The sequence below is a fragment of the Pristis pectinata genome, chromosome 21 (genome assembly GCF_009764475.1).
Source record: "Pristis pectinata isolate sPriPec2 chromosome 21, sPriPec2.1.pri, whole genome shotgun sequence".
NCBI lineage: Eukaryota > Metazoa > Chordata > Chondrichthyes > Rhinopristiformes > Pristidae > Pristis > Pristis pectinata.
The window spans coordinates 2,141,466-2,156,705 of record NC_067425.1 but is presented as its reverse complement, the minus strand read 5'-3'; the positions used below and the strand labels follow the sequence as shown (position 1 = coordinate 2,156,705).

The 15,240-nt window shown below is 46.0% G+C and overlaps 1 protein-coding gene across 2 annotated transcripts in view; it reads right to left on the bottom strand.

Moving 5' to 3' along the window:
- Nucleotides 1-8,195, bottom strand: part of crk (v-crk avian sarcoma virus CT10 oncogene homolog) — a 42,084-nt gene extending 33,889 nt beyond the window's left edge. For both annotated transcript variants that reach the window (XM_052035486.1, XM_052035487.1), the window contains exon 1: nucleotides 7,284-8,195. In XM_052035486.1, the coding sequence (XP_051891446.1) occupies nucleotides 7,284-8,054 (771 nt within the window). In that variant the 5' untranslated portion in view covers nucleotides 8,055-8,195. The remainder of the gene's footprint in view (nucleotides 1-7,283) is intronic.
- Nucleotides 8,196-15,240: the final 7,045 nt, after the last annotated feature.

The following is a 15,240-nucleotide window of genomic DNA, read 5'->3' as shown; positions in this document are numbered from 1 at the left end:
TGCATGAAACACAGAGCTAGCACACTAGTACATCAAGTGGTAAGGAAGTCTAATGGAAGGTTGGCCCTTATTTCAATGGGGTTAGAGTATAAAAGTTGAGACGTCTTACTGCAACTATGCAGGCACTAGTGAGACTACATCTAGAATTACCACAAAAATCTTTCTCCTCTATTTAAGGAAAGATATTTCATTGGAGGCAGATCAGATTCAGGATTCAGATATGGAATCCTTCAAGGAAGGGTTAAACAGGTTGTGATTCTACTCAGAGCTTAGAAGAATGAAAGGTAATGTTATTGAAACATACAAGATCCTTCAGGGGCTTGACAGGGTAAATGCTGAGAGGATGTTCCTTTACATTGCAGGGTGCAGAACCAGATCCTATTGAATAGTGGAGCAGGCATGAAGGGCTCAATGCCTCACTCCTGTTCCAACTCTTTCTGGCCTTGCCACCCAAATGGGCAAGACAGTATTCACACATTTCCACCCTTATCTTGTAATTCACAGAAAATGGACAGCAATGGTAGTCTGCCTGAATCTAAACCACTTCAGGTTATCCCAAAGATATTTATTTATTCACATGTGAATGTGGTTGGCAAAGCCTGCATTTATTTCCATATCTAACTGCCTCAGAATGGAGTCATTTTAGAGTGAATCACATTACTATAGGACTGAAGTCACATGGTCCAGACTGGGCAAGAATGACTTCTGTGCTTCTCAAAGGGACATTTGTGAACTGGGGTTGAAATAGCTATCTGATAGTTTTATTATTGGGTCAAACTTTTTCTTCCAGATTTATTTAATCAATTGAATTTAGATTCCTAGATGTTTGAGTGGGAAACCCTCATCTCCGGATCAGCAATCCAGGTCTCTGGAAACTATCCCAGTAATTTTATTCTCTTGAACCTTTCCCATTTTTTTTTTACCTTGGTGCTATCTTTGAGCAACATTACCTGAAATAGTGCCAGCTTCCACACAAACGTCATCACATGTACATATATTTTTTACTTCCAGATAATGTTAACCCTGACCATCTCCAGCTGAAATCTTCACCTGTGCCTCATCACCTCTATACTTTACGCCAAAACTTCTGGCTGGCCTCCCTCCTTGTTTTCTATAAAGTATGAACTTACAAAACTGCTGCCATACACCAAATCCCATTCAACATTCTTGCTACACTGGCTCCTGGTTAAAGAACATCCCAACTTGAAAATGTTAATGTTTTAAAATCCTTTATGTCCTCAGCCCTCTCCAATAGCCCTACAATTCTCCAAATCTGACTTCTTGATCATATCTAAATTTAATTGCCAATGGGAACAGTCTCTTCAGCTGCTTAGGTGCTAAGCTCTGGAATTTTATTTTCAAACAATTCCATCTCTTTCCCTCCCTCATTTTAGAAGCTTGTGCTAATGTGCTCCCAATAAAGCTTAGATCACCTCCTTTTAAGCAACTCAATATCAATTTTAGTTTAACAATCCCACTGCATGCCTTGGAATTATTTTACTACATTAGACGTTCTGTACAAATGCTTGTGCAGATCTTTAACAGTTACCACACAAAATAATTTGCTGCCCACCATTCAATTTCATCAGGCAAACAGAAATTAGGCTTCCACTGCAACAGACAAGTGGTTGAGCAGGTTAATGCTACATTCAGAAGATATGATTCAACAGCCCCAAACATCGAGGAGTGAGGTTGAATACCAAAATAGCTTGGCAAACCAAATAGGATGGTTTCAAGGTAACGAAACCTCAAGTACAGCAAGCTACGCTCAGCACATTTCACAGAATCAGAACTGCTTAAAACCTCCAAATAATTCTGGCTACCCTAAAGGGAACAATCCCAGATTCTCTACTCCCTCCACATTACCCACATTGTGATAGGTAGCAATTCTGGTTTTAAATTTTCAAACCTGCTCTAATTTTTCCATACCTTAACTACTACCCAAAAAAAATCTTTTCTGGGTCTATAATCCTTCGTGAACTCAGATATGTGTGTATCCTCTACTTGTTTAGCCCACAACAGCTGCTCTCCATGTCCTCAAGCTCTAGAATTCAATAATTCTGTTCAGAGCACAATCAAACCTGGGCTGAAAAAGCATGCTGGTTGAATAACTGGACCAGCAGCCGGAGTTCTGGACAAGTGATGTAGAGACATTTCACCATGGCAACTGGGGAACTCATATTTTAAATATGGAATTAAAACAACCTTTAGAACTACGAAACTACTTCAATGTTTTTAAAAGCATGTCTGATTCACTGATATCCTTGCGGAAAGGAAATCTGCCATCCTTAGCTTGTCTGATCTATAGATGACTCCAGACTCACTAATGTGATCAACTCTTAAATGTTTCCTCAGTTCAAGGACAAGCCATGGATGTCCAGAAATGCCTGGCAAAAGTGATGTACTAATGTTCATCCTTCCCCAGTATGTATTTCTAGTAACATCCTTGTAAATCTCTTCTGCACCCTCCCTAGCATCTCTATATCCTTGGCCAGAACCATACAGAGTACTCCAAGTGTTGTCTCAGGTTCAGCACAGGCTAAGTGTAACCTTCCCAGGTTTCAATTCTCCTCCTACACAAAAGAGCCATAATGCTTGCATTGGTTTATGGCATTGCTAACCCTTGGCACAACTTTCAGTGATTGGCATATCTGTACTCCAATATTCTTGTCCCTCTACCCCTGTAAGACTTGCACTTTCTAACTGATCCCTTGATTCTTCCTACTAAAATGTGCTGCTTGCATTTAGATTTTCAACTTCATTTGCCTACAATTTGCTGCTGTCCTTCTCAGTATTGACTATGCTTCACCTCCTCATAACTTGGTATTGTCGCGCAAATTTAAATCTTGTTTTTGATTCCAATGCCCGATCATGGGAAATTATGAACAGCTATCAGTCCACTGATCTAGCATCTTCCAATATTAACAGATGCTCTTTACACTCACTCTGCATTCTGTCCTAAAGCCAGCTAGCAATCTATTGTGACTTGTCCCAAGACAATTATGGGATATCTTATTAAAGGCTTGTAAAATGCCTGTGATCTTTTACAATTAAGCACTCTTTACATGCTTCTGAGAGTTGGATACCTTACAGCGAGAGTCAACATGCTCTTACAAAAGGAAAATAGCGTTTGACAAATTTGAGGAAGTAACAGGTGTACCAACAGATGGATTCAAGGTGCCACATACAATGTTGCTTCACAAGATAAGGGTGCACAGGAGCCACAAGAGACTGCAGATGTTGGAATATGAAGCAACAAACAATCTAGAGGAACTCAGCAAGTCCAGCATCTCTGAGGCGCAAGATTTGTCCACGTTTCAGGCTGTAACCCTGCACAGGGTTGAGGGTGGTTTCTTGACATGGACAGGAGAGCAGCTAACTACAAAAGTTATGACATAATGGGTCACTTCCCAAATGGCAAACAGTAACTAGCAGAATGTCACATGCAGCAATGCTGGGGCCTCAACTATTTATAATATACATTGGTGACTTGGATGAAGGTGCTCAGTGTCCTGTAATCAGATTTGCTGATGATACAAAAATGAGTGAGTTAGCATGTTGCGAGGAGGACACTAAGCCTGCAAAAGGGATATTGATGGGCAACAAGTTGGCAGGTGAAGTATTGTGCAAATATCAGGTTACCCACTTTGGAAGGAAGAATGAATAATCAAATTAAATAGTGCAAGAGTACAAAATGTTGTGGTACAAAGGGATTCACTACTAGCCTTTATTGCAAGGAATATGGTGATTAAAAGTAGAGGAGTTTTGATGCAGATTTACAGGGGACTGATGTGGAAGCTGTGGTAAGGCAAGGGTTAAGATAGTGTGCAGGCAGAGATGGTTTGCAGAGAGTCTGCAGTCACCCATGCTGAGCAAAGTCCTTGACAGCATAGCTCCTCTTTGTACAGCATGGGGGCTGAGGTCAGCAGGCATACCAAGACAAGGATGCGAATGAAGGACTGCAAGGCACACACTAATTACTGGACAATTACTTTACTAACTCGAAGGTATTATTGGCCATTAACATGTAGTTTCTACTGGTCATTAACACCTATATTAATGGAACGTGATTGGTATTTTCTGTATGCAAATGAGGGATTCTAAGGTGCCCAAAGATTTTCATTGGTCAATATCCGTTTAAAAAAAGACAACTTTGTTGAAACTTTAGAATAGTTTGGTGACAGGGACTGGACTGTTCTCCTTGTGCACAAGTAAATAAAGTGTGATAGAGAAATAAGTGCAAGCTGTCAGAGTCCAGTTAATCGGCAACAACACTGACACCACTGCAGCTGGGATCCTGCGTATAGTTTTTAAAAGGAACAATGCACTTCATTAGGTTGACTCCTGGGACGAAGGAGTCAAGTTAAGCATAGAAATTTTTTATTGAAACATGCAAGATTCTGATAAGGTTGACAGGGTGGACGCGGATGGGATCTTTCCCCTTGTGGAATATCTTAAATGAGGCAGAATTTCCGCAAAAAGGGTTACAAATTTCATACAGAGAGGAGGAGGAGTTTCTTCTGAAGATCACAAATCTCTGGAATTTTCCACCTCAGCGACACGTCACTAGTAACCGTTTGCCATTTCGGAAATCACCAATATATCCTAACTGTTTTAGTTAGCTGCTCCCCTATCTCAATATACCAGGCTGGAATTGTTTTTGTTGGATCATTGAAGTCTTACGGGCTGGGGTGGGGGTGTACCTGATGGAAGTATCATGAAAAGCATTGGTAGAGAAGATCACCAGTCTTTTTTCCAGGGTGGAATGGTCAAACGTTAGAGGATATAGGTTTACAATGAGAGGAATGGGGAACTTTAAAAGTGTGCAAAGCAAGTTTTTTTTGAAAACGCAGGAATGGTAAAGCATGGAACTCCCTGCCAGAGGAGCTGGTGGAAGCAGATATTATAGCGACATTTAGGAGGCAATTTGACACACATGTGAACAGGCAGGGAACAGAGGGATACAGATCTTGGGATTATCCCATGGCAGATGGGATTAGTTTGTACTGACATTATGGTTGGTGCAGACATGATTGGCCAAAGTTCCTGTGCTGTACTGTTCTATTTTCTATGACAGCTGTAGAGCCAGGATCATTGAGCATATTCAAGGCAGAGACTGACAATGAAGCTACAAGAAGGTCAAGGGAATGGGAAAGAGCAGGCAATTTAAGCCAAGACTGGATCACTCGATCTTATTGAATGTCAGGGCAGGCTTGAAGGGTTGACTGGCCCACTTGCATAAAAACAAAAAGTACTGGAAATGGGTGTTTTTCAATTGCTACTTCAGTTTTTATGAGCAATGTAATGGAAAGATACTACCAACACCCTCTCTGCAAATGCTCCAAATCAACAGAATGACAGCAACCAACATCAGTGTCCTTTCCCAGATCAACATCCCCAGCAATGCGGTCTTAATTACATTCTGTCAGCTCTGATAAGCAGGCCACTAAGATACTGAAATAGACGCTCTATTTGAAGCTCTACACAGGAAATGATTAACCAAACAGATGGGAAAAGATTCCGGATGGAAAAAAGCAACATTCCCACAAACTCCTAGGAATCCCAAGTCCAAGACTGCACAAAGTGGAAGAGAAACATTCACGATGGCACCAAGAACCTCGTCCACGTGTCAGGAGCACAATGAAAGTAGTGTGTAAACAGCAGAAAGGGTGCAAAACCTCAAACTACCCACCTCCTGCCCCACCTGAGGGAGACTCTACAGGTCCCACATTGGCCTCATCCATCATCTGACCTGACAGAGAAGCAAGCCATCCTCTATCTACTACACAAAGGTATAAAACTCCTCTATACTTTCACCAAGGCATTAACCTGTTATCAACACTGACTTGTCAGTTACGGACTCAAGCCCTGCTCCAGAGAATTGAGCCTACAAGTTAGGTTGTGCTTTTAGAGATGCCATTTACAAAACCAACTTACTCTCTCGACTGAGTTATAAAAGAACATACATGAGTATTACAAAGCAGACCAGCTCTCTCTCGTTTCCTCTGGGTAATATTTAGCCCTAGGTATTTAGCATTTTGCTGTTCATGGATCTTGATTTGTGCAAATTGGCTGCCCCAAGGTTTCAAAACTCAGAAATATTTGTGAACCATTTTGTGGCATTACGGTGCTGTAGAGAGGCAAGTTCTGATTCTACCATTCTTTCTGCCAATTTATTCCAATACTTGTGAACCATAGTACACTACAGCACAGAAAAACAGGCCATTCAGCCCTTCTAGTCTGTGCCGAAACGTTATTCAGCTAGTCCCACTTACCTGCACCCAGTCCATAACCCTCCAGACCTCTCCCGTCCATGTATTTATCCTGCATTTACTACATCAGATGGCAGCCAGTTCCATACTCCCACCACTGAGTGAAGAAGTTCCCCCTAATGTTCTACCTGAACCTTTCCCCTTTCACCCTAAAGCATTGACCTCTCGTACTTATCTCTCCTAATCTCAGTGGAAAGAGCCTAATCTCGGTGAAAAGAGCCTACTCGCATTTACTCTGTCTACCAATTACATACCATTTCTGTACGCACACTCAAATACCCTACCTTTAACATCTTGGTTTAATTACTACTTAACACTACCATGTCCAAGAACAGCAACCCCAGCATCTCTACTCTTTCCACATTACTAAAACTCCTCATATAGGATATACATTGACTCTTTGGTAAAACTATTCAATCTATACAAATTAAAAGCATGAAATGACTGCCCACTGTGCTGCCGTTCAATAAACCGATGGTTAATTTGATTGGAACTCCACTTATATCCTTTCACCACCTTGTTTATGAAGAATCCACTGCTGCTTTAAAGATATTCAAAGAATTTGATTCCACCACCATTTGAGGAAGAGACTTTCAAGACTCTTAACTCTCAGGAAAAAAAATTGCCTTATTCAAACTTTTGTTCTCAAGCACCACCCACGTGTTAAATGGGAAATAATTTATCCAACAGACAATTCCATATTTCCACCAGATCTTTGCAACCTCGTGAAAAAAACTCCATGTTTCCCCTTCTCCAACTACAATAAATCTGTGCATGTGATTATTTCTACCGTTGCAAACACTTTATTCATTTATTAAAAAAAATACTCGATTTGAACATCTTTGATAATCTCATTCTGTTTTAGGGAGAGCGACTCCTACTTCTACAGACTCTCAACCCCTCCACCATTCTAGTAGCCAAAACCACGACTGGGGTGTGCGCGAAAGGGTAGTGGGTGAAGGCTGTAACTGGGAGGGAGGCGAACAAGGAGAGGACGAGAAGTGCACCTACCTCCAGGGCCAGCGCCGTCTTGTCGTACGCATTAGGCACCCGTTTCTGGAAGGCGCGGGCGTAGACCGGCCCGTTCTGCAGGTTGGGCAGCGGGGTGCTGACACTGGGCTGGGCGTAGGGCCCGAACTCCTGCTGCCCGCCGCCCGGCTGCTGCTGCGGGGACGCAGCCTGCGAGCTGTCCGGGCTGCCGGCCGGCCCGAGCACCGAGCTGGGTCGACACCGCTCCACGTAAGGCACGGGGATCATGCCGCAGCGGCCGTCGGCGCTCTGCGCGTTCCACCACTGGTCCTCGGGCTTGTCGATAACGCGCAGCAGGTCGCCCTTATGGAAGGGCAGGTCCTCCTCGTCGTTGCCCGGGAAGTCGAAGAGGGCGCGGACGAATTCGGCGTCCGAGTGCTGCCGAGGGCCGCCGGGGCCGAGCCCGAGGTGCGGGGGCCTGGCCACCGGCTCCTGCAGGGTGGTGGTGTCCAGGTAGTGGATCTTGTAGAACTCCAGCAGGCCGGGCAGGTGCTCGAACTCCTGGTCGCCGATGCGGAAGCGGGCCGAGCCGGAGCCGGGGCCGGGGCCGGTCTGCGGCCGGCTGTTGATGATATAGTGCGACACCTTGGAGTTCTCGCTCACACTCAGCACGTAGTCGCCGGGGATGGTGCGGCTGTCCCTCACCAGGAAAGTGCCGTGCCTCTGGCCCTGCAGCAGCGACACCGCCTCGTCCCGCCTCATGCTCCCGAAGTACCAGCTGGCCCGGTCCTGCACGTCGAAGTTAGACGCCATCTCGGCGCCCGCTCCCGGCGCAGGCCGCTGCCCGGCGGCGCCGGCCGCCACCACCCCACCGCCTGGGCCGCAGGCCTCGGGCTCGCCTGCTCCTCCCTCGCACGGCGGCTGAATGCAACTCAGGCCTCCTGCGGGCGCGGGTTTACCTCATAAACCGCACCCGGCACCGACCCGCACCCGTCCACGCGGGGCTTACCCAGGGTCTCGGTGTTAAATATGACCGGGAAAATTCGTGCTCCCGCTTCTCCGGCCTGCTGCCTCCCCCCGACCCCGTCTCGGGGTGTCCGACCGCCAACGAACGTTCCAGGAACGGGGAGCGGACGCCTGGTGCCCGACAGGAGCCGCCGCCCCCCCTCCTCCCGCTCTCCCCAGCGCCGGACTAAAATGGCGGCGGCTGAGGGGGAGACGGCAAGAAGGTCTGACCTCACCCGCCGGAAATTCAGACGGCAAGCAACCGTCTGCCATGTTGGTGAGGTCAGGTGGCGTCCTGGCGTAGTTGCGTCACCGGCGGCTCTGGGTATGAAACGTTCCAGGCTTGCATTGCTGGAGCGCCGTCCGCCTCCTCAGGTTGTCCCAGAACGGAATGCAACCAATAAAGTGCGAAAGAAAGTTTTGAAAGTGCCGGTGGGTGATGGAAGGGCACACGATAATCCGGCATCCTCGGGACACTGGTGATAATAAAAGTAGAAAATGCTGGAAGAACTCAGTAGGTCGGGCAACATCTTATGGAGTTAAAACATGTAAACAAAATGAAAAAAAAAGTAGGGTTGCGGACTAGAAAAGTTAAGGAAAGTCAAAGAGCAGAAATTGGCCCTTCGGTCCGCCGAGACTGTGCTGACCATTTACACCAATCCTACACTAATCCCATTTTATTCTCCCCACGTTCCTATCACCTCCCCCCAGATTTTACCATTCACCTAACCTCGGGGCGATTTACGGCCGCCAGTTAACCCACCGACCTGTATGTCTTTGGGGAGCGGCAGGGAACGAGAGCATTCGAACGAAACCCACACGGTCACACAGAAGAGCATGCAGGACCTGCATAGACAGGACCCAAGGTCAGCATTGAACCATGGTCACTGAAGCTATGAGGCAGCAGCTCGACTAGCTTGTTTTCTTACCACAGATGCTGCCTGCCCTCCTTGTTTTTGCAGATTTCCAGCATCTGCAGTTTTTTTAAAATTTTCATTTACAGTCAGAATTTAATGCCATTAGTCTGGCAGCTTTTCCAGACTTTGGGGTGTTACTCAAGTTGCAGCTCCAAAATACTTTCAACGCAGTTTACCTCTAGCAAACCCCATGAGTTTCAAGGGAACTGGCGCCCCCTGAGCTGGATGCCAAACCACTGGGATTTCTGAATAATGCAATAACAAATTATCAGAGTTTTACAGTGCATGAACATCCAAATGGTATAAGATAAGGAGTTAAATTACATTCTTGTCATCAGGAACGAAGACCATAAAATTAGCTAATGAACAGGAAGGACTGGTTGTGAAAGATTGTTTTGGGACTGAGAGGAAGTGTACAGTGGAGTTCTCCGCGGATCACTGCTTGGACAACTGCCTTTCTGAAAATACGTTGATGACTTGGACCTGACTGCACAAGGCACAAGTTCCACATAGGACAGCACAGAACAGGCCTTTTGTCAATCCAAACTAATCCCACCTGCCTGCACGTGGTCCATATCCCTCCATTCCCTGCCCGTTCACGGGCCTGTCTAAATGCCTCTTAAACATTGCCATCATACCTGCTTCCACCATTTTCCCCTCTGCAGCGCATTCCAGGCACCTACCACCCCCTGTGCTTCATATCCTTTTAAACTTTCCCCTCCCACCTTAAACCTATGTCTTCCACAATGTGACATTTCCACCTTGGGATAAAGACTATTGACTCTATCTCATGATTTTTATAAGCTTCTATCAGGTCACCCCTCAGCCTCCGACACTCCAGAGAAAGCAGTCCAAGTTTGTCCAACCTCTCCTTACAGCTAATACTCTCTAATCCAAGCAGCATCCTGGTGAACCTCTTCTGACCCTCTCCAAAGCCTCCACATCCTTCCTGTAATGTGGCAACTAGAACTGCACACAATACTCCAAATGCAGCCAAACCAAAGTTTTATACAGCTGCAACATGACTTCCCAACTTTTATACTCAGCACCCCAACCAATGAAGCAGGAATGCCGTACGCCTTCTTTACCACCCTATCTACTTGTGTTGCCACTTTCAGGGAGTTATGGATCTGCACCATAAGATCTCTCTGTGCATCAATCTCCTACGGGTCCTGCCATTTACTGTATACTTTCCTCTTACGTTCAACCTTCCAAAGTGCAACACCTCGCACTTGTCTGGATTAAACTTCACCTGCCATTTCTCTGCCCACATTACCAACTGGTCTACATCCCACTGAATCCTGTAACAACCTTCCCCACTTATCCACAACTCTACCAATTTCTGTGCCATCTGCAAACTTATTAATCAGCCCATCACAAACAGAGGTCCCGCACCGATCCCTGTGGAACACCACTGGTCACAGGCCTCCAGTCAGAGTAACATCCCTCCACCACTCCTCTGGCTTCTAAGGCCAAGCCAATTTTGAATCCAATCTACCAAGTCTCCAGGAATCCTATGTGCCTTAAATCTTCTGGATCAGCCTATCCTGATGGACCCTGTTGAAAGACTGACTAATTCCATAGATACAACATCCACTGCCCTGCCCTCAATCAATCAAGTTTGTACAACGCGACCTCCCCTGCACATAGCCATGTTGACTATCCCTAATAAGTCTATGCTTTTCCAGATCAAGTAGATAATGATGGCTCTGATAATGATGATCTGCTGATGACTCAAAACCTGGGAAAATAGTGAACGGAAGGGAGGATAGAACAGATTTCAAGGTGATTATAGAAAGCCCAGTGTCAAGCCCATTTATTGCCTATTCCTAATAGTCCTTGAGAAAGTGGTGGTGAGCTGCCTTCTGGAACCACTGCCATCTTCTGGTGAAATGACTCCAAGAGCAGAGAGTTCCCGGATTTAGACTCAGTAGGGATGAAGGATCAGCAATATCATTTCAGCCCAGGGTGGCATGCAGCGAGGGGAAGCTGCAGGTGGCCGTGCTCCCATGCATCTGCTACATTTGTCCAATTCCAGGCTATGGCTGTGGCAGTAAATGTCCTCATGCAAATCACTCAGAGCTGCGCTGGATCCACTGCCGCAACGCGCCAGTTGCAGTGCCACAGAGTGATGCAGTGCAGCATGGTGGCAGGGAGCTTCTCCCGGGGCCTACCCCACACTGCAGCCTCAGCCACTCCCGCACTCCTCCCCAGTGCTCCAGCTCCCACTCTGGCCACCATTCTGACCAGTTCTGGGCACCACACTTCAGGACAGATGTGACAGCATTGGAAAGGGGGTGGGAAAGATTTTTCATAGTGTTATAGAATCATAGAGTAATACAGCACAGAAACAGGCCCTTCGGCCCAACTGGTCCATGCTCCATGTCCCAGTTGCCTGCATTCGGCCCATATCCCTCCAAGCCCCTCCCCTCCATGTACCTATCCAAATGCCCCTTAATGTCACAAATATACCCACCTCGACCACTTCCTCTGGCAGCTCATTCCAGGTACTCACTACCCTCTGTGTAACGAAGTTACCTCTCAGCTCTTTTTTAAATCTCTCCCATTTACCACAACATAAATCTTATTTACCAAAATGATTCTAGGGATGAGGGGGTTTGGTTCCGTGGAGAGTCTGGAGCAGCTGTGGTTGTTCCTCTCGGAGGAGAGGAGCAAAGGGATCTGATAGCGGATTTAACATCATGAATGGTAGATAGAGAGAAACGTTCCCATCAGCGAACAAGTCAAGAACAAGGGGGCACTGAATGAAGGTAGTTAACTTACTTTTTACTACATATGAGAAAAGAACAACAACTAACACAATGAAAAAACTCACATAGCATGTGGTTGGAGTCTGGGATTCTCTGCCAGAAATGGAGGTAGATCCTTACGTTGCGGTTCAGATGGATGTGATTTTTTAAATTCAGTTCCAGCATCTGGGTGTCACTGACAGGGACAGTGTTGATTGGTCATCCTTAATTACCCCCGAATCTGGGGGGGTGGGGGTCAGGCGGGGGCACTGAGCTGCCTACCTGAACACCTGCAGTCCGTCTGGTGAAGGTGATTCCACAATGATGTGGAAGAGGAGGTTCCAGCATTTGAGTTTTAAGGAGAGACTGACAGGCTGGGACTGTTTTCCTTGGAGTGAAGGAGGCTGAGGGGTGACGTCATTGAGGTTTATAAAATCATGAGGTGCATAGATAAGATGGATGGTCACACTCTTTTCCCCAGGGTAGGGGAGTCTAAAACTAGAGCACATAAGTTTAAGGTGAGAGGGAAAGATTTAAAGAGGAGCTGAGGGGCAACTTTTTCACACAGAGGGTGGTGTGTATATGGAACAAGGTGAGAGAGGCCAATACAATTACAATGTTTAAAAGACATTTGGACAGCTACATGGATAGGAGAGGTTTAGAGGGATATGGGGCAAACACAGGCAAGCAGTACTAGCTCAGGTAGACAACTTGGTTGGCATGGACTAGTTGGGGCGAAGGGTCTTTTCTGTGCTGTAGAACTCTTTGACTATTTAAACACTTTGACAATGAAGACAGCAGTATATTTCTAGGTAGGAATGACATGCGACTTGGTGGGGAACCTGCAGGCGGTGGTGTTCCCCTGCAGTATTTGAAAAGAATGAATTTGCAAGATTATGGGGCGAGGGACAAGCTGTATTGTTCTCGCCTTAAACCAGCATGAACAGAACAGACTGAATGGCCACCTGCTGTGCTGTAACTATTCCACGACTGCAGGAAGAGTAGTCAGTATTGTCAGAACCAGGGTAGGCAGTCTGTGCACAGCAAGATCCCAAGAAACTGGCCAGACCATCAGTATAGTTTGAATGAAGTTAGCTAATGAGCCAGTTGTTAAGCAACTGAACAAGCAGCTTGATTCCTGGACCATTGGTGGGAGTTCAAAACCCACCGTAGCAACTTGGGAATCTGAATTCAAGTAATTAAATTAAAACCAGGATAATGTTAAATTGAAAAGTAGGACATATACAGTGGCAAGTGCTGGTGGAAGGCCAGAGGACTGGGAGATTTTTAGGATCAGGCAGCGAAATGCTAAAAAGTTCATAAAAGGGAGAAAATTGATTTTGAGAGAAAGTATGTGTGTATAATATCAAAACAGTCAGAGTTTCCATGGATGCATCAATAGGAAGAAGGAGGCAACGGTAGGTGGATAAATATCTACATGGGGAGAGACTGCAGATGTGTGAGGCTCGGAGGGATCGAGGTGTTCCGCTGCACGAATCACAAGATGTTAGCTGGCAGGTCCAACAGGTGGTTAAGAAGGCAAACGGCATGTTGTCCTTTATTGTGAAGGGGTTGGAGTTTACGACCAGGGAAGTTGTGTTCCAGGTGTACAGGGTGTAGGTGAGACTGTGCAGTTTTGAACCCCTTGCCTAAAAAAGGATTCAGTAACATTGGAGGCAGTCTGAAGAAAATTCACCGGGGTAGTTCCTGGGTTGAGAGGGTTGTCCTGTCAAGAAATGCTAAATAGTTTGGGTCTGCATTCATTAAAGTTTAGAAGAATGAGAGGTGACCTTTTTCAAACATATAGGATCCTAAGGGGGCTTGACAGTGTTGCTGTTCAATGTTCACCTGGAATCAGCACAGATCAATGATACAGCACAGAGACAAGCCCTCTGGTCCACTGTCCACACTGACCATTCACCATCATTTACACTAATCCTACATCCCCTTTTTATCCTCTCATTCTCATCAACTCCCCAGATTCTACGGCTCACACAGGGGGCAATTCACCATGGTGAGTTAACCTACCAACCCACATGTCATTGGGATGTGGGAGGAAACTGGATCACCCGGGGGAAACCCACACAGTCACAGAGAGAGTGTGCAAACTCCACACAGACAGCACCCGAGGTCAGGATTGAACCTGGGTCTGGTGTTGTGAGGCAGTGCCTCTCCTAGCTGTGCCATTGTGGGAGAGTCACAAAAAAGGGGCCAACTATTTAAAACTGAGGTTGTAGAACTTTCTTCCATCATAGAGGGATGAATCTCTGGAATTCTCTGCCCCAAGGGCGGTGGAGCCCAGATCATTGGATATATTTAAGGTGGAGATTGATAAATATTTTAAAAATGAGGAATTAAGGGCTATGGGGGAACTGGCACAGAAGAGGAATTGAGGTCAGCATAGATCAGCCATGATCATATTGAATGACCACACAGGCTTGAGAGGTCAAGTGGTCTATTCCTGTTCCTATTTTGTTAAACCAAGAGACATGTTAGGATCGTATAGTATTATCAAGGAGATGGGTTTGAAAGATTGAGCTGGAAAAAGTGGCAAAGACGAGGCTGAAGGTTTGCAACTATCTTCAGCCAGAAGTGCCAAAAGGATGAACAGTCTCTGCTTTCTCCTGAGGGCCCTGTCATTGGCCATTTTGATTCTCTACATGTGAAAAACTGCCTCAAGTACACTCCATACCACAAAAGGTTTAGGACCCAACAACATTGGGACCCATCAACAACCTGAAATCGTGAGCTCAAGAACAGCCACTGAGCTGTTCCAGCATTTCTCGAACACAGGCAACCAACCAACATTGCAGAAGATCCTCCTGGTACATCCTATCTGCAGACAGCTGGCCAATTCAATCCTTACTACTTCTTATATCTCTCTATTCCAATTCTGATGAAGGGTTCCAGATGTTTCAAGGTGATACAGTGGTGCAGCAAGTGGAGCTGCTGCTTCACAGGGCAATCCTGACCTCCAATGCTGACTGTGTAGAGTTTGCATGTTCTCCCTGTGGCCTTGTGGGTTTACTCCGGTACCTCAGTTAGATATATTTAAAGTGGAGATGGATAAATATTTAAAAGATCAAGGAACTGAGGGCTATGAGGAACTGGCACAGTTGAGGAATTGAGGCCAGCATAGATCACCCATGATCATAACCCAAGGACATACAGGTTGTCTTTGTAAACAGTCCCTAGTGTGTAGGTCAGTGATGGAATCTGATTGGACGATGGGAATGTGGGGAGAATGAAAATGGGGTTAATGTCGGATTAGTGTAAATCGGTTGTTAATGGTCGGCATGGCCTTGGTGGGACAAGGGACCTGTTTTC